This window comes from Falco peregrinus, chromosome 5, assembly GCF_023634155.1.
Source record: "Falco peregrinus isolate bFalPer1 chromosome 5, bFalPer1.pri, whole genome shotgun sequence".
In the NCBI taxonomy this organism is placed as follows: Eukaryota; Metazoa; Chordata; class Aves; order Falconiformes; family Falconidae; genus Falco; species Falco peregrinus.
Window position 1 is genome coordinate 83,768,513 of NC_073725.1, and position 20,317 is coordinate 83,788,829.

General features: G+C 41.7%; 1 protein-coding gene and 1 long non-coding RNA gene across 7 annotated transcripts in view; both read right to left on the reverse strand.

Moving 5' to 3' along the window:
• Positions 1 to 1,524: 1,524 nt before the first annotated feature.
• On the reverse strand, positions 1,525 to 11,073 carry LOC114010696 (uncharacterized). The gene is made up of 3 exons (XR_008747614.1): positions 8,763 to 11,073; positions 4,372 to 4,493; positions 1,525 to 1,870 (listed from the first exon to the last, which is right to left on the reverse strand). It is a non-coding gene; the product is annotated as an uncharacterized LOC114010696 (long non-coding RNA).
• Positions 11,074 to 11,995: 922 nt separating this feature from the next.
• C5H7orf50 (chromosome 5 C7orf50 homolog) overlaps positions 11,996 to 20,317 on the reverse strand; it is a 135,772-nt gene continuing 127,450 nt past the window's right edge. For 5 of the 6 annotated variants that reach the window (XM_055806375.1, XM_055806378.1, XM_055806377.1 and 2 more), the window contains 2 exons: positions 19,828 to 19,909; positions 11,996 to 15,453 (listed from right to left, as the gene is read on the reverse strand). In XM_055806375.1, the coding sequence (XP_055662350.1) occupies positions 15,271 to 15,453; positions 19,828 to 19,909 (265 nt within the window). In that variant the 3' untranslated portion in view covers positions 11,996 to 15,270. The remainder of the gene's footprint in view (positions 15,454 to 19,827; positions 19,910 to 20,317) is intronic. The other variant, XM_055806379.1, reaches the window with a different exon arrangement.

The following is a 20,317-nucleotide window of genomic DNA, read 5'->3' on the forward strand; positions in this document are numbered from 1 at the left end:
CGGGAGGATCTTTATCAGGTCGATGAATCAGTCCCTCAGAGCGTCACCTGGCAGTTTTTAAAAGCATCATGTTATTCACCAGCATGTAGAGCAGTCGTGCCCGGAGCGGGTCGGGATGTGCTCTCCAGCCTGGCAGCGATGTCCCAGTCACACACAGCATCGTCCTGTCGGTGGGCAGCACTAATGAATTAACATCCCTCCTGGGCATTTGGTGCTAAGAGAATTTAATTTCTACTTGAGAGAAAAAGGCCTCTGTCCCAAACCAGGCTACCCATTTCTTTGATTCTAGAGTATTCCTCAAGGTGAGCGCGATGGAATAGCCTCCCCTCCCTCACGCTTGGCAGCTCCGTTCTGAAGCTGCTTTTCCTGGTGAGCCCCGAACCGAGGCGTTTGGCCTCCCTGGGGCCAGCCTGGCAGAAACTGCTCTCAGACCTTTTACTCTTTTTCTGAGGCTTCAGAGTTTGCTCTTCATCACCACACTGGGCTCCTCCTTCCCCGGCACCAGCACATTTTAAAGCAGGATTTGCCGTGCTTTTAAAATTCTCCTTCCCTGGCATTCTCATCCCACCTGCTCGGCCTCTGATCCTTGAAGCTTCAGTCCCAGGTTTTAGCTGGTGCTTAATTACGCACAAACACATTTAAGATAAATACTTCTTTGCTCCTCTCTTATTGCACGAAGATTTCAGCTTCTCCCCTTTTCCTTTCTCTCTGAAAAAAAAGCCTTTCCTGCCCTGCCCTGCCCTGATGGTACCCACGGGCAGCCCAGCCAGCACAGCAAGCTCTGCACATCCGAGCCTCTGCCCGGGTGGCAAAGCCACGTTGCCGTGCCCAGCGCTGTGGGAACAGCCACCTCTGCTGCCGACAGCGCCCTGGGACACATCCTCACGCGACCGCTGCCTTCCTGGCATCCTCAGAGCCCAAGAGCAGCAGTTCTTCCTAAGCAAACACGAAGTCACGGCAGGCGAAGCCTCCCACCTCCACAGTCCCACGCTGCCACACGGCACACGAAAGCCAGCCTTGCCCCGGTGCTGGGTCTGTCAGGCTGCAGCCCTAATACACCATTCCTCCCCCCACAAGTGGGCTTTTCCTCCCCCTCCCCGTCTCCACGCAGCCCCCACCAAGCAAGCAGCAGCGTGGCGGGGGGCCGTGCCCCGGGAGGCCGGTGGGATCAGCGGGAAGCTGCAGGACCCCGTGGAGGGCAGAGCAGCCAGCAGCCCTCCGGCGTGGGTGGCCCCGGCAGCGCTTTCTCTGCTCCACGCCTGCAGCTTGCAGGCCGCCACAGGAAAAAACTAAGCCCTTCTCCATTTATTTTTCTTGCAAGCTGTGTTTTAAATGTTACCCGGAACGGCCCTTTGAAGCAGCACGAGCTGCCTCAGACCTTCCTCTTCAGCTAATTAACACGTGCTGACAGCTGTGACAGCCTGGCACAGGGAAGCCAGGGCAGCCCCTAGCAAGCTCTGGCCCAGACTCCACCACCCACATTCCACCTTGCACAGCCAAAACGGTGCTGACCCTGAAACCAGCCAGCATCTTAAAATCTTTAATCCATGAGCAAGCTTTGTCTTCCAGGTTGGAGCTGCTATTGTGAACTTGTGTCTCATAACAGAGCTCAGGGGCATCAGCTCTCACCGGGTTTGGAGAGGTTTGGGGGTTTCTCTTTAGAGCTGCAGGCCAGGCATCTGTCAGAGGAAGGTTAATGTGCTTAGATGGTGTTAAGTAGGATACAAGCTTCTACAGTCCTGTGTAGATTGTCTCTTAAAAATCCCCATCGTATTTCTCGGTTCCTGGGGTCCATCACTCATTTCAGGGATGCTAGCCCTTCTCCAGCAGCAGCACTTTACCCTTCACTTGAATGTGAAGTGCACTCCAGCTAAAAAAAAGCCATTATAGAAGGTTTATAGAAGGAAAATCCAGATAGAAAAGGGAAATGATTAGTTCAAAGGCCACATGAGACAGTGATAGAAACATGAGCAGAATCGCAGTCGTCACTAACAGGCGTACCAAAAAGGGCAACACAGTAAACGTGCCCCCAGCAGATAATAAAGCAACTCAATCTATCACAGTTCAGATATTTTATCACCCATGGAGCACTTGAAACATGACTTGCAGTTGCAAAACCCAGCCTATGGTTTTAAACCTGTAGTCTCAGCAGTGGCAATGCTGAGAAACAAGCCCACCTCCATTCGTGAGCCGTATTAAATGAAGCCAGACCTCTCCTGGAAGCATTTTAGGGATTTGCAGATTGTGGGGTTCGGAAATGTTAACGCATCACTGCACTGCATCGCCAGCCAAAGGGACACAGCGCTCCTCTTGAGGTTACAGATTAATATTTAATCCAGTCAGTAATTTTAAGTTACAGTGTAGTGGTATTATCCGGCCAGGTTAACAGCAGGGACAGTCACCAACCTGCAGTAGGTGAATGAAGCGCTTGCTCATTTTAAAGGCTTCCAGCGCTAGCCAGCTTCATTTCCCTGCTGCTACTGATTCTGCAGGAACAAGGCAAAAAAAACCCTCGGGGTTTGCCCCATAAACCGTTAGCCAGTAAAAGTCTAATTAAGTCAGAGATACATGGTCTCAAACCAGTAAAAAATACAGCATCAGTGGCTGCACTGTTATTAACCTCATCAAACGCGGATGCATTGCAGCAGCTGTGGGCTGTGCATTGAAAATTGCATCACGTTCAGTCTTCCCCAATAAAACTTTTGCTCTCCCAAACCAGCAAAAAAGGAAAAAGGCAAGTTTTGCTAATGAAAACTGCTTTTTTCTTAATAGCGTACCAACTATGAGCATGAAGAAGACACAAAAGATCTTTTCTGAACAGGCTTTTCCCACCCATTACAACAGTCTTAAAGCTCCACAGCCTCAGCGAAACAGGAGGTGATGGGAAGCGAAGCCAGAAGTACTCAGAATACCTCATGGATTGCAGTTTTGTAACTATGATAACACAGGCCTAGTTGCTGGAATAAAACCTTCTAAGTCACCGTGAAATATTTGCAAGTATTCTCCCTTTTATAAAGAAGTGTCCACTGTAATCTCAAAAATACAAAAGCACGAAGGAATTCCTAGGTCTTTATATCTCAGCTGTTGACTGACACTACAACCCAAGTGGAGCACAGCCGTGCAGGTCAGCCAGGCTACTGCCCCGTCCCTGCGAGCCATGATCCCATCACCACCACGTCCCCACGCGCCGGGCAGGTGAGCCACCTGCAGGAAGCACCACTTGGTCCCAGAACTTTCCATCAGGGAGCTTCCTCACTCCAGTGAACAGGGGGTGTCCTCAGCTTGCCACCACGGTTTAAATTTCATCTGATCTCTTTTACTTTGGGTTTCTGCTGAAAGGGAAGGGACCCAGCAGGAGCTGAGCTCTGGGATGAGATGTCTTAGGGAAGATGCATCAACTTCACCAAGGCCAAATCTTGTCCCTCTTGCCATTACCAACAGCAGGAATTTGGGGCATGCTGCCTACACGGGCTCCAGCAACACTCACTTTCTCTCAAGTGTCCCAATGATGGTGCGTCCATGGTCCCTCTGTGTGGTGTTCCCAGTTTGGCTGGACACCGTGGTACCCTGTGTGCTGCCGACACCGGCTCCACGGGGGATTCCTGAACAAGCGCAGCTACATCTCCTACCCTGCTCGAACTAAGACCCGAGCAAGAGTGAGACTGGCAGAATTTAGCCCTAATTTGCAGTGTTATGGCCCTGTAAGGAGCACAGAGAAGTGTCTTTAAAAGGTGACTGCTTTCTAATTGCTTCTTAAAAAAGCCTTTAACGTTGACTCTCTTTGGCATGACTCAGGGCTGCATTTCTAAATCCAGATTTTCCCCGTTAAGTTTACTCTGGCTGTTTGGTTGGGTTGTATCCACATGCTATTTTTGTTGGGGTTTTTTTTGTTTGTTTTGGGGTTTTGTTTTTTTTTTTTTTTTTATCATCAAGCCTGTTTACAGCATAGAGGAACAATATGGGAACAGAAATAAAGCTGGGACAAACCCAAAGGAACGAGACCAGTAATGGTATTGCCAGCATCTCTGGCTTGAAGAGCAAGAGGCCCTGCAGCTGTGCAGTACCTCAGGGAGACCCAATTCCCTACTCCCTTCAGGGTATATATTTCAAACCTCAGTTGTGTTTGATTTACCCATCATCTGCAAACTTAATACCAACCAGTTAAAATACCTGCATGTCCTTCAGCTGCCAGCTTCAATCTGTGGTACATTATAGGAGAGAATATCTTCTAGAATCAAAAGGCTGGGGGATTGACTGGCACACCAGTATCACTTTTGGCTTCCTTAAAACCAGTAACCAAAGTATTCTGAACAGTAGCCTACAGCTACTGAATACTTTTCTGTCTCAAAATAGACACAAGTCGCCTCCCACCTTCTGCCATGAGCTTTTTGGTCACTGAGGTTTTGGTGGTTGAGTCCAGTTTCCTTTGCTATATTCCATGAGCACAGCCCATCTGGCTGCTGAGCCTTTGATCCAAGCGCTACCAGCTCTTTCTGTGAAGAACAGAGTCAAAAGGACACAAAGTGTTAGCGGGGAAGGTTTGAAAAAGGAAATATTTCCTATATTTGCATTTACATTTTTAATATAGTCCTGTTGTCTAGAGGCCAGATTTGGGGAATGGAAACCAGGAGCCTGGTTTCTATTTTCAGCACAGCCACTGATTGCTCTGTGTTGCTGGCAAATCTTTTAATCTCTTTCCCTCTGTTTTTCCCTTCTGTAATAAAGGGATGATCAGACCTCCCCAGCTATGCCTTGTGTGGCAGCATCCTCTGATGAAACGCAGCAAGGACAAAGTATTAATAATCATTCCATATAGAAAAGCCAAGAGGTCACAGATATTTAAGTACACTTTAGCTATTCAGTGCTCCTTTATGCATGCACCATGCCTTGATGTTAATAGAAGTTATTTATTAATATGGAATGGGAAAGTAGGCCCTTCAAGGCACAAAAATAACCATATCCAGAGCACCACTGAATAAATATAATATAAAGATGAAATCACTCCAAATACTGAACAAACGGAAAGGCAAGAAGATATTAAAGAGGAAAAAGTCACCCAGCCCTCCTCCCAGCTGGCATCTAACCACTCTCAGAACAAAAACATGGATGAAAAGGAGTGGCAGGTACCAAGAGGGGATGCTACAAGTGGTCCCAAGGTTGCCAGTCCTCCACTTCTTTACACCTCCAGCATCTTCCTGAGGAGAAGTCAAGGAGGTGGGTGAAGGACTGAGCTCCCTCATTGCGATATAGCAAAGCGCATGCTCAATCTCACGTGGAATCAGCCCTGTAGATTGTTCCATCAGTCCACGCCTGCATCCTCCAGGTCTGCCACATTGCCACTTGTCCTTTCCTCCCACAAAACTACGCTGGGGCTCCTTCCACACAGCCATCCTGCACCAACAGGTACCAAACCCCCTTTTCTGGGCTGCTCTGCAAAGCTACCGCCTTTCAGATCCCTGCAAACCCATCGCAGCTGGGCTACAACTACCTGGGATCTGCCAGACCTTCTCAGCCCCCTGCCTGCTTAACGCTAGCTGCGGCACCTCTGGCCAGATGTTATCTTCTCACAGCCACTGTCGCCATCACTTGTGTGAACACTCCCTTGTATGAATGATCTCTGACACTACTGTCAGGACCACGGGATGAGCAAAGCCCTGCCACTCCTACCGTCTAAGCCACTCTTGCTCATTTTACTTACATGAGCAGCTGCACTGGCAGATTTTGGGGAGGATTTGGGGGATCTTGGTGATGAGCAATCTGCAGCGGACATCTCTCCACTGGCCCACTGCAGCCACAGGAGGACGTTATCCTTAAAACCTTGAGCATCTTTCTGTCTATTCCTTAGGTCCGGTTATTAAAATAATTTCAAATAAATCAGTGTCGCATGATGTTGTGCAACAGGCAAGCTGCTCATTCTTAGCACAGCCTCTTGGATCTTGTTGATATAATGTGCATATGCTTTTGAGGCAGAGACCAGCATTTATTTTAAGCGGTGCTTTAGTATCAAGACGATCACCACTAGCTCATCACATTTACTATTCAGGATTATTGGACCACAAGTGACCTTTCAGATTCTTAAACTTGGATTACGAAGGGCTTTATATACTAAGCCTAATGACTTGAATTATAGCCTTAGCATCCTGACAATCAGAACAGGACTATAAGCATTTTACTTTCTTCTATCCACAAAACAGCTTGGGACGGATTTCAAATCCATTCCAAGGGTATGTCAAGCCAGTGCCCATCATAATGATCTAGTTGAGTTGCAAGAAAGATAAGATGACCTGGGTAAAGGTCATGTCTGAGAGAAATGGCAGGATTTTCTAGATAAGCCAGCTGAGACATCTGTCTGCCTTCCTCCAAGACAATCATTTTAGCATTTTCAAATATTAAAAAAATCACTCTGAAATGCTACAGCACATTTTAATCCATGGGGCTGCAGTAGCAGGACACAGTATTTTGTCATTTTCAAATCTCTGCAGCAAAAAAGGTTTGTGGGACTGATAACCATCTTCTGTAACTGGCTGAACTGGAAATACCTTTCAGCTCTCAAAAAAACCCCAAACAAAACACAAGTATCAGCAGCTTCTACGGCACCCGATACCCAGGCATGCATGCTGTAGTTGCCATTTTCAATCACCGTTCATGCAGTTCAACATTACAGTGAAATTTGCTTCCTGTGTAAAACATGTCTAGAGCTCCTGTTCCCCATTACCTGCCTTCAGCTGCCCCCTGCCAGGACCAGCGCTGGAGCCCACCAGAGCATCCTTCGAAGCGTTCCCGCAGACGATTCAAAACACCAGTAGCTTGCAGCTGTATAGCAGGTCAAAAGTTTAATTTGACCATTAAAGCAATTTTATGAGGTATACAAGACCCACAGCCGCAGCAACGATGCAAATAAAGGTTGATTGATACATTCTGCTGGCTGAAATGCCGTTCTATTAACAAGGAAGGGGAACATCAGCACAAGTGGAGCGCAAAAGCGTGCAAGACGTGCTGTTTGCAGAAGAACTGCATTTGTCACATTCCCTTCGTTCTTCTCTGGGAGTAGCAACCATCTGTAACACTCCTGCAGGGAACAGCACAAACCAAGACTCACCTGCCATGCTCTCATCTGTTACTGGGATCCCCCTCAAAAAAAAAAAAACTAAACAGAAATGAACTGAGGCACTCTGTCTGCTCTGAGTTACCCAGTTAACGCAACAAAAGTCAGTATTTTCTCATAAAACAATGTCAGAGATGTGTAGTCTTGATCTCTCTGTGGTCATTCCCCCCGCACCCTTTGTCCAAAGACAGCTGAAATAATAAAAAAGGGATTTAGAAAACAAAGGGGGAACCCCTGTGGGTTTTTTTCAGAAAGCCAATGAATATTTTCTAGGACTGAATGAATCTCTGGAAATAATTGTCAAGTCCACTGTAGTTTTCCTTCCACATACTGTGTTCTACAGTTGGCAATCTTGGCTGTTCAAAAGAAAAATAATACAGTATAATAAAGTGCAGAGAGATATTTCATGCCATATCACTGCACAGGTGATAATTTTTGAGTGACTTTTATTTAATTATTACAGATTCCGTATCCAGATAGCTATATACCTGGCCTACTTTGAAAGGAAAGTTAGTTTCTGCATTTCTGAACTTTGAAGGACTGTCGTCTTCCTCATCCTCTTTGCTAATTCAGTCAGCTGAACTTTTCCACGTATCAGTTAAAGTCAGTTATAATCTGCTCAGAAGCTCATACCAGAAGGAAAAGAGGATGCTGGTGCAATATTCATAATGCAACCGTCTGCTCACTGCAGAATTTCCATCTCTGAAATTAAAAAGTGTATTAGAACCACTGGAAAATGAAATTATCTAAAGAGTTTTCTTCTTTTTTGATAATAAAAATATCTAATAATAGACTGAGTCTACAAACTGTCCAAGGAGGTCATAATTTCTCAGAGCAGCATCTCACTGCGACAGTACCTTTGCCATCTTTACCCCTCAAACGGCTGCAGCCTGTACAAGGGGTGGAGCCGTCTCATTAGCAATCAGTAATTTGGCCAGTAAGTCTCAATTTCTATGAAGGGGCAGCCTAGGGAACGATCTTCCTGAAGGTGATAATCTCTGCAAACACGACTCGAGGAGCAAGGGGAGGTAACGGCACGGACTGGATGCTGGGAAGCACCGACACGTGTCACTACCCAAACAAGAGGCAGATACTCACAGGCATTAGCAGAGCACTGATGACCTTTTGTTTGAAGGTTTCTTTTTAGTCATATAAGGTAGTTTTTAAAGTGCTTAAATAACCTCTGCCACCTCCCCCAGTTTCTACAAGTCACGTGCAGTCTAGGATGAGGCCCAGCCTGGCACCATCTCTTCCAAACAGCAGCCCATTACATGTCCAGAGGTCAGGTGTGAATTTGCTTGATGGAACATCTTCCCAGGGAAGAGCTGACGGAGATGAAAATCCAGAGCCATCCTGAAGGAATCTGGGGTGTGTTTTAAAGGCAATTCAGTTCTTATGACTATGATACATTGAGAGCTTTAAATCCCCAATGCCTTCTGCTATCCCAGCTGAAGAGGCAAGCACCAGAAAGCATTTTTTCACAAAAAGATGCTTAGCGGAAGCAAATCATCGGTTGCACACAGATGGCGTGGGGTAGAGCTGAGGACCTAGAAGGGAAGCGTCACAACCATCTGCTGATGAATGTTCCTGCTTACTACAGGCACTGGAAGCTTCCAAAAATTTTTGGTAAGGGTTACCAAGTAACAGCTGTACTGACCTGAAAGGCATCATAGTCTACAAAAAGATGATGGGTACAGGCAGAGCTGTGCAGTTGAACTGGATGTGAGTGTTGCCTTTGACAGTCCTCAAAGCTGCCACTTGAAACGGGAGAATTCGGCTTGGACACAGGCTGCAGATTCATCACAGATGGCATCTCACATTGAGTGTGATCAGAGGAGAACGTAGTAGGACTCAAAGGAAAACTTGAGCATTAGTATCACTTTAGATTAATTATTTAACTGAAACCACAGCGGGTGTTTCCTTCATGGGACTGGAAGTGACCTGCAGGCATGAAAACACATCACACTTCTGGGGCGAGTTTCAAGTTCATCCACAGTAACTTCAACAGCTTCTCCAAGACCCATCTTACTGCACTAAGCAGCAGAACGTGGGCAATGGACTGCAGGCATCCCGGGGGTTTATGGGCTGCTTTGAACACACAGATACTGTAACGCAAATAGAGTAACATGGTCATCACAGATAAGGGACTAGAAGTCCTTCCCGGGGCCGAGATGCCACCAGTAGAGTGAAATGGTTTGACGCTGCTGCTGACCACCCTTAGACACTGGCACTGCACCCAGATGTCACCCATTTAACACCAGCAGTTTGTACGCGGGTCCTGCTTACAACCAGCCCTGGTATTTTCAGCTGGTTTGGCCCTCAGCACTAACCACAAGCAATAGAGTTCAGAGGAAAAAAAGGGGAGTTCAGAGAAGCTCCCTATTTATTCTTTCCAGCGTATCATAGTGCCCCATTAAAGAAGGACAAAAGATTTCCTTATGTAATAGGGATCCTATTTGTTATTTTTAACCTTACAGCAGCCAGGGTTTGTGCCAGGTGGCATTCTGCCTTACCCAGGCAACTCCAGGAGGTTACATTCCTGACTGTTATCCTTGCCCTCCGCTATGTTTGATGCCCATACATGGTTTCTTGGCTGGCTGTCACCGTGTCCATCAGCTAGCATCTATTTGTGACAACTCATGGAAATACCAGTTAACAAGGTAAATCAGGGTGCTGGCCAGTCATCTCCAGGATCCTGCAAGAGCTTCTGTTTCTCGTAAGGGCACTGTCTTTGTGAAAACCATGAAGTCTATTTACAGGAATCTATACTACCAGAGGAACGCTACCACTGTAGCTTAATCTTTCAATATGCCAAAATAGCTTTAAAACAGTTTGTTAATGAAGCCCACAGAAAGTAGACAAATCAAACAGTTGCAACTCCCAGCAGCTCCAGACTCAAATGGGGCAGCAAGGCCACATAAGGCATTAAGCTGTGGGCTGAGCATCCCAAGCAGCCGAGATCCTGCAGCCCCATGTCTCACAGAGCTCCGCAGACAAATGCTGCTGCTTACTTGGCAGACTCCACAAGCAGCATCACTGTACCGGATTCAGGCAATTTCATGGACTTAAGAAAGCCCAGCTGATACAAAGACTGCTGCCAAAGCCTGTTGTACCTCTAGACCAGTACAGGGAAACACAGTGTCAACATCCTCCTTCGGGTCCAAAGGAGCTCAACAGCAAACGATGATTTTCACAGTGCTGTAGCTAGGATTAGCTATTTATAACAAAATGAGTGACATATCCTGTGTCCCATGGCTTACAATTTTATAAAATATATGTGGGACCATAAGGAGAATAGATGGAAGTTGTCACAGCAAAAGGCTACATGATATTTCAATTAGCAGAAAACTTTTTTAAAAACGGAGTAACTAAAGCTAATAGGAAATGCAATTCCACCTTCCTATGAATAGGAGTGTCACTGGTAATCTTTATGTGCCCACATAACAGGGTTTTTTGCTTGTTCCTTCTAACACAATCCCCCTTCATTCAGTCTCCAGGCTGGAGGCACAGAGAGGTAGAATTTGAATTCTTCTGGCGATTTATACACATGTGGCATTTCTTGACCTTTAAGTATTTGATTTCAAAACCTATTTAACATTTTGACGTAGGTGTTTTCGTGGGTTTTGTTGGGGAATGCCAAACATTTTCTGCATGCAGGGAAAAAAAAAAAAAAAAGGCAGTAAGAGCAACCCTATGACTGTTCTGTTTTTAACCAAAAGTGCCCTCCCTCTGTGTCTGTAACACTAGTCAAACTTTCTTCGTAGCACAAGCTTCTTATTCAGCTTTGTTTTGACAAAGAAATATAAACCACTGTTTTGCTCTGCCCTTCCTCCACCATTTACTCAGTTTTATTTAGTTTGGTATTCCCTGCTCCTTGTAGGGAAAAAAAACATATATCAAAACAATAATTATTTTTGACTGTATTAAGTTGTTAACTATGTATGTTCTTATGAAGAATTTAAAATAGAATGTAATTATAATTCACTGCTAAAATGGTGCTTGCCTTTGCAGGACAAGCTATTTAATTGTGTCCTTGTTTGACTGGAATCACTGTAAACAACTAATATTCCTATTTGCAGGGACAGAAATAACTAACTCATTCAGCTGTACCGAAAGGAAGACATAAAAGGAAACCAAAGGCTAAACCAGAATAAGTCCCTGGAAAGTTTTATGTCAACAAAACTGGATTTAAATTAAGTAACATCAGTTCAGTATTTTGACTGTAAACGAATCAGAACATTAAAACATGTTTTAAAGGGAACATTTTGTGATGAAACATCTATGACTAGTTCCCATACCAAATGAATAGAAAAGTTCCTACTTATTTCTTCTGTGCAGGATCAAATCCACACAGCACAGTTACTTCCCTAGCTTTAGTACTACTTCATAGACCTCAATTTTAAAATCGAGAATAGCAGCAAAACTGCAAGTGAAACACTGAATAAAGGATTTGTATCGCAGTAATACACAATGGAAAATACAGCACTGGTGACATAATTAAGAGGTTGCATCACACTACATATGCATGAATGAGTAAAATTAAAATTACACAGACAATTTCCATTCTTATGTTTTCTAATTTTCTGAGTGCTTGACTTTGCAACGTAGATCTCTTTTATGGTTGTTTTTCTGACACTTATTTGCAGAAACGTCAGTAGACTTTAATGTTTGTTACTATGCCTTACTCAGTGGCAATAGGTTAAAAAAAAACAAACACAAAAACCCCAGAACAAATCCCAAACTCAAACCAAAGAGGTTCATTTCTAAACTACTTGAAACGATGGGAGATAAGTCAAGAGTCACCTTGTTTTAAAATCAACAGAAACACAGCAGAGCTTCTCCAGTGAGAGGAAAGAAAGAAACTACACATTCAACAGCTATGACACACCCTTTCCAAATAAGAACAGAGAATTCATTTACCCAGTAATTTTACAACGGTGATAACAAATTAAAATTGTAGGCAGACAGCAGAGAACCAAGAAGATACATAATCCATAGCAAGGATCAGCCAAATTAAGGGGAACTTTTTACACTGTCATATTTTGAGTAATTAGCACTTCCATTAGAGGCATGGTTCCAGCTTTAAGCAAATCTAAGTAATTAATGTCCCTTTATTTTGCCTAGAAGTCCTGACTTCAGCATTCTCTTAGAATACGAATTCTTCTAGCCAGAGCTACACAATGCAGATTAACTCAACTAGAAGACAATTAGAGTAGGCAGATGAAGATGTAGTTTGTCGGTCTGTACACACTGCTACTTGTAGCCTTGGATGCAATTTTTATTAACACAGTAGACTGATTTAAACAGACGAAGAGACATGATTTTGTCCTATCTGTAGTCATATGATTGCCTAACCTACAAGCAATATTGAGATTTGAAAATTCTACATGACCAAATGGCAAAATAATGAAGTGCCAGATTATATCTTGCTGTACAGCTCTGGCCAGCTACAGGAATTCAATAACTGATTATACACTTAATAATTTAAAATACATCATTTAAAATGCATGATGAAGGAAATCTTTCTATATTTATTCATCACGCAATGTAAATTCCCAGATTAAAATGCCAAGCTAAGCAGGAAGCAGAAGCTGGCCTGGTGGCTAGCATATGGAAAAGACAGAATTTGATTGCCAGAGATGTTATTGCATTTGCAACGCTGTGTGGGGTAAACTGTCTGTGTACTCACAATCTTGTCTTTAAAATGGGCCTAGCAATACATGGCTCCCAAAAATGTGTTTGTTTTTGCATTTCATGGATGTTTTGAAGATGAGTTGTTTGCCAGCCAGTTGAAAATTTTTAAGAAAAGGGGCAAAAAAGCAAGATTTAAGTGTCCTTTCCTATTCGCACTACAATATCAAATATTAGACAACACTTAAGACTTTTTATATTGAGCTTTGAAACCCAAGACATCTACAGCAACAATACAAAGCAGAAGTTTTACAAGCCTTATAGCCAATTTCAAGACGCCACTGACCATTGAACAGTACCATACACGAAGAGACACACAGCAGAAAGCAACATACTTTGCTTTCTCTACCAAACACAACCATAGCAACAATTACCTTAGGTTTTAACTTCTGAATTTTCCATAACTGCAAAAAGCAGAAGCCAAAGACCACATCCTTCATTCAGCAATCGGCAGCACTGAAGGGAAAGCTGGAACTGCAGCTGAGGAAGAGGAGAGCAGAGCAGGACCCCAGTTGCAGAGGTCTCTTACTGCACTGGTGAGAGGCTCCAACTGTTCTTTACCAAATGTTATTGTTCACATGGACTCCAGATTGGCAGGCCTTATGTGCTTTTAATATTACTTGATATAAAAAGAAGTATGACATTCTTGATCTACAAAGTCTTTCTTCTCACAGATTTGTCAACATTTGCACATGGTCAGAACCAAAGTCCAAGAAAGGCAAACCTTGCCAAATATGTCAAAATCATTAAAGGTTCACATCTTTTTGCCTAGACCTTACCTTAACAATGTTTTTTAGAAGTCTCTTCCAAAATACAGTTGCATTGTGCTTGTGCTTTTAAGCTACAAGATATATTAAATGCATGCAGACCCACATTTTTGTGTGAAAAAGTTTCTTCTTGGAGTGACAGTTTTTCCCCAGATGCATATTCTCAGATGCAAAATATAAGATCCAATGATCTTGTACAAGTTCACTAAATGTCAGTAATACTGGTCTTTGTTACAGACCCTTTTCACCAGCTTTTTACACTGGAAGATCAGTTTTATATACCTTTGGGCCTCAGAAGGGCTTTGACACTGTGTACACCCTCCACAGCCCCCAGCCAACCGTCGCCCCGTGGTACAGGAACAGCCCCTGAGCTGCTGACGAACCATCAGCAGCAAAACGGAGAGGCTGACCACCGCTGCCAACCTGCTCACCGCTGCACTGAACTCCATCCCAGTCACTGTGTCAGAGCAGGGCATGCTGGTCGTCAGTCTTTTTTGGCTGAAAACATCACCTTCAAGAAGTCAGAAAGCATACGTTATTTGTTGCTCGTAATATATTTCATAATTTTAAAGATTTGTGGTAATCCGTGACTGTGAAAGGCTGTCCAATCCACTCAAATGCTTGTTATTGAAAAATCAGGCCTGCGTATTGATAGGTTCTCCCCCCTTCACCCATCCAAATTAAAGCCATAATTCCCAAAGACAGTCACACTTTTAAACACTACATATTTTGTTATTAAAAAAGTATGAACAATGTCTGTAGAAACATTAAAGAATCAGGTCAAGAATGTTGTCTGAGTACAAGTGTTATTAAATAAGCCAATCATCCACGTTTTGAGTAATTAATGTCCTTGGTTTTTACTTGAAAGCCTCATTTTCAGCATGTTCATAGAAGACAAATGTCTCACGTCAAAGTGAATGAACACAAATTAACTCTTTTGGATGCCAATTACAAAAGAAAGATGAAAATGCAATATTGGCAGGCTAGAAACAAAACGTTGCAGCACAGCACTTCTCACAGGGTAAGTTTAGGTACAATCAGATGATTTCACTACATATAGTCAAAGGATTTGATCTGTTCCCATCTGTGCATTATCTGACTATCTAAACAATTGCCATAATACATCTCAAAACTTTAAAATATAAAAGGAAAACTAACAAAGCTGATGGTATCTCCAGATCACCATGTGAAGTACTAATAAGCAACTGTGTTATACAACCCATGTTCAACAGACTGAAAATGATCTCTCCCAAATCCACATGACATACTTCTAAAGCTGAACACGATAGATTACAGCTGGCTGAGCAAGCACTGTACTGCATGCTCATTTTAAAAGCTGCCATTGTAAAAGACCCTCCAGGCTTTTTGTTGGTTCCTTTGCTCTTCTTATTAAGAACTGCAAAGCTCCTCTTATTTAACAGTAATTACAGGGGGAGGTGGAGAAAAACTACCAAGAAAAAGAGGTTTATTTTTCTAAAGAAATGCAGTAAGATTACTTATAATAGCATGTCTATGGACCAAATATGTTATTTTTATTTCATCACCTCCAAACATAAATATTTGCAATTGGAAAAAAATTACAAGTACAAAATCTGAAAATTTAGTATTAGGGTTCATATTAGAAAATATGTTTTTATAACTGATTTACAGGCTCTGTATACGAGACCAGGTCCTCCACCAGACAACCATTAAGACACAAAAATACTCTCAGGACAGCAGTTGCAGAACTTGTCGTATGCGCTCACACTTCTCCAACAGGTCTGGGTCTTCTGCATTGGAACCGTCAAATTCCTTCATAAAAGCTTCAGCTTTCTGCACAGTTATGTCTCGTGCACTCCCTTGAAGACCTTGCAGATAATCCAGTAAAATGGTGAAATACTTGTCTGGAACCTTTAAAGAAAAAAACAAGGAAGAAAAAAAACCCTGTTTTATTTTCTTCTCTCTCAATGCTCATTCATAATCATGTCAACCCATCACCTGAAAGATAATTAGGAGAACCACATGGGCTTTTGCATTTGCCAATGCCCACCTCTGAGCGAGTGCTTCTTGCCAAGGTTCAGGCAAGGATCCAGGAGGGATGGACCACGGTGAGAGAACTGTCATGCGCTCAGATGGGCAAAGCATCTGAGAGGAAATTCTAAGCAGATGTGGAAATGCTGATCAGCAAATGCAAACACTCCCTGACAGTGAGCTCAAGGCTGTGAGGGTTGTTGGAAGAAAAAAAAAAAAAAAAACCCACTAGCCAAATCCTACTTTTGGGAACATGTATGCAAACCTTACTAAATTCAGTGAGAATTGCATGCACATGTCTGAGGAAAGAATTTAAATGGAATTACCCTTGCCCCTACCCAAAATTATTTGTTTGCCAAGATGAGCTACCACCCACCATCAAGTACTTTGACAGAATGCTTATACAAAGGAACAGAATTCTATTTGAAAAACAAATTTAATTCAGACATATGGAAATAATTTTTAAATCCTGCTGACTAAAACTGATAGGCTCTACTAACACGTCTAACATTAAAAGTAGCTTAGCCATCTATAGTTGCACTACCCACATTTCACTCCCTTTCTAATTAACTAGTGATAAGTTAAATTTTACCTTATCTGGTACAACATATAATTTAAATGATCATTACATCAAATAATTTTGGCAATAACCCAGCAAAGACTTTTGAATGTTTTATTCAGTCTTTCAAACCAATGTATTTTCAAAAGTATTAGGTGAACAGATGTACGTTGAAGCATATCTTAACTTTATGTTGTATATCTGTGGAACAGGTTTCAGCCAATAAGAGAATATTTTTGCTGTGAATCAGGAGATGTTAAAATGACCTAATTCTGCAAATATTTTTCTCCATATTTAACTTTACACATATAACTTTAAAAGGCATAGTCAACATGAGTCAAGTTAAACACATACGTAAGTATTTAAAGGACTGGAGACTAATTATTTGAGGGCTGTTTCAATTCTGCAAGGTATCAATATTTCAGAGAAGACAGAGCTTCAACAGATACTTAATTTACAACTTATTTCTCCATTGACATTTGGCAGCATAACTTTGATCACTAAAACTCCTACCACTCCAAAAGAAGAGGAAGAAAGAATATTCCAACACTGCCTTCATCAATCAAGGATATTACAAAGTAATAAATCAAAATTAAAGTCTGCATTCAGCCTTGTAACTTATATGTTATGGAAAACCTTCTAATTCTTCACACAAACACTCTTGCATTAAAGAAACAACACAGTTACAAAAAAATAATTATTTTACAGTAACTTACACTGACATAGATGATATATGAACTGTTGCTATAACATACGAATATACGAACATAACAAAAAAAGTATTTTTGAAACCTTTTTACTCACAGTAAACTGGTACTAATAACAGACAAAAACATTCAGACACAAACAATTTCAGCATGACAGTGCTCCTTAAACGCAAATGCTCAGTACCGGGTTTTAAAGCTCAACAACATTTCTCTGTTTCAAACCTTAGCCAAATTATCCACATAATTTACACCTCTTGTTCTCAGACCTCATGGTATAGTCATACCTCACTGTGGAATTACAGTTATTATTATATCACTTAAGCAAAGTGCTTGAAGGGGCAATTAAAAGCCTACTCTAAACTTAGAAATACTAAGTGAGACTTGTCACTGCCTGAAGCCTAGAAAACATTTAGCATTTGGCCCTAAGGATAAATGCTCAAGTGTTCAAAAAGTCTGATTTTTTTCTTTAACAGAGCTATTAGGTTTAAAGCGCTTACAGTACAGTTCTATACAGGCAAGATAATATGGTATTTTGTCCTAACTTACACGTACAATAAAGCCACAGCAAGGACTGGAACATAGAAAGTGCCAGCAAAAAGTTAATGAAATCCAAATTCTAATTCTTCAAATAAAAGAGCTGAAATTTCAGGGAGTCTTGGCGAAGTTTTACAAGAAGGAACGCAATCCTTCTTCTAAGATCAGCTTTTGGGCTGGCTTGAAATTGGATATCAAGATCTCCCACCACGGCTCTGGCAAGTGGAGGTGATGCTTATGGGACTATATTATTATTCTTTTGGTAAACTGCTTTGACCTTTTTCTTGTTTCTTTTTCTCTTGTGCACACCAACCTTGCCTCTGTTCTAACGAGCTAATATGCACTGCAGCTGACTAACATGGAAATCACCCAAAGTGAAATAATTACCATCATTGGGAAAAGGGGGGAAACACTACAAAATAGTAGCCAGAAAAGAACAGCTATCACTTTTAAATTATACTGGGTAACTCAAGAGTTTTCAGACTTTTTAGACTTGCAGATCATGTTTTGCAAAGCAAATACAGGTATCTGCACAGAGAACTTACTGCTTGCCTCTGCTGCCAGGCTTGTTTCTCTCAGTTACCTTCTGAGGTAGCTTCAGAAACCGCTCCAGGGCCTTGCAGTCCAGAAGCTGCAGAGAGCTGATGGAGTTACTTTCTAAAAATGTCCTGCCAGATGACAAAGATCAGCAAACGATCTAGTGTTTATTTTATACTGGATCCTGAAGAAGTATATACACTGTAAGTATACAGGCTTGGCTTGGAAGCTGTTCAGCCAGCCGGCAGATGGATTTTAAAGGGACTTTAAAAAGCCCTCATGTTGCAAAGGACTTTAAAACCTCAACTTATTTCTTACAGAAAGAGGCCTATCAGCACAGGAAACTCAGTTCACTCCTTTGCATGGCTTTTCAGTAGGCATCCAAGTGACACCATGAGATCAAAGACGTGGCTTAGGAAGAAAAGAAACTCATGTCTCCTTTTGTATTTTAGTCAAGCTTGGATATTCAACAGATTTTATGCTGTAATGGACAGGAAGCTGAATTTGGGTATAAAAAATATTCAAAAGAAGTTGGTCTGCCTTCCCTACAGTCCTGATGAAGAAAGAGACTTCATCATATGCTTAATTATAAGCACTTGAGCAGTTCTACTAACTTTTCTGAATCTGGATGCAGATGTTAATCATTATCTAAAGCTCATATTCAATGCATCTCTGATTATTTAACAACAAAATATGTGAATTTAAATAAATCATAGGACTTTCATCAGATTGAAAAAATAGAAAGGAAGTTTCATTCCAGTTGAGAAATAAGGAGCTAAGCTGTGTTCTGATACATAAAACAAATGCTACTTACAGTTAATTATTTCCCAATATATTTCAACACAAAACCCAAAGTAAACAGGTAAAAAAGTAAAAACATCATTCTGTCTGTAAAACAATTCCTACATAGCTTTAAAAAGCATACACTGATTTTGAAAGGCTGATAAAGTTTTTTAAAGAAGAAACTGAAAAATAGAAGACAGCGCAAACAACCTAGATACCTACATCAAATTTGTATTCTGCAACTAATCTTTTTACGGTATTACACTGTGTGACCACTTTTGCCTTCATGAAAGTCTGCTTTTAATTATCTGTCTCTCTAGAAGTATCTTTAATCATAAAGCTAACACCCTATGTCAGGTGATTTGATTGGCTTAAGAGCTGCTGAGTAATTCGGGTTGGGAAGATTAGTGTGTTTAAATGTTTAAGTCCACACAAAAAATCAGCCAAAACTAACTGAATGTCAACTAAACGAATCAATAAGGCAGGCACTGTGCAAATGGCGAGATGTTTGTTCTGTGACACAACAAAATGAATGACCTGCAACCCCCCATTCAGTAACACCATGGTCAGACAATTATTGGAAATCCAGTCTGTGTTGGTTTTTAAGTTATGAAAGGAATGGATTTCAGTAATGATGCAAGCGTAGCTTCTGGTTATACTTTATGCTTTTTACAATCAACATCAGGTTTCACTTCTATTTTAATTGGAAAGCTATTTTAACATCTTGGTGATCTGGCTGTATATCTTATATGGAGCCAGAGATATCTGAAGCAATATGAGAATGATGGTTTGCGGTATGGGGTTCCACATTCAGAAATTAAAATTAAGGATATGACTCAAATTCTCAGTAAGGTCCAGATTTATATAAAACACCAATCTGCTCTATTTATGCTTGACGTATATCAAGTATAAAAACCTAGCATACATGATCATCAACAAAACAAAAAGATTAATTACAAGCAATTAAAATGATTCAGCACTTTGCTTAAAACCAAAGGAATTGATTTATAAATTATTAAATTATTAAAAAAGCACATGGCTAGTACTAGCAACTTTTGGTTAATAAAGAATAGCTACAACTGATGTATAAAACTTTATATATTTCTTCTGAGAAAAACCAGCGTAAATACAAACCTTCTCTTTATCATACATGTGCAAGAGAAGCCAGGTCTGTCGTGTCTTTTGAAACTTCCATTCTTCTGGCTTTTCAGACCAGCTGTAGTAAATGAAAGAAAAAAAATCAAAATTGCTTACATGAAATACCTTGTGATCAAAACTTTAATTATTCATAAAATATTTCCTACAATGACTCCAAGTGATTTTGTATGCATGACATGGAGTTTCATGACATTGTGTGAGTGGCAAAAGGAACACGAGGGACAGCTACCTGGCTTCCGTGCAGAAAGTGAAAAGATTACAGGAAGACATTATAGCCAAGAATGTTGTAAATTTTCATCAGAAAATACTGATTCCTTGAAGATAAATGTTAAACCCCACTCCTCACCTCAGCTTTGCCTTGTCATTTTTGAGAAGTCATTGCCTTCCTTTGCCCCACAACAACTAAGCACCCCAAATCCTTAGTCCAGCTCAGGACTACCTGGGCATTTGGGGAGGTGGGGAGGAT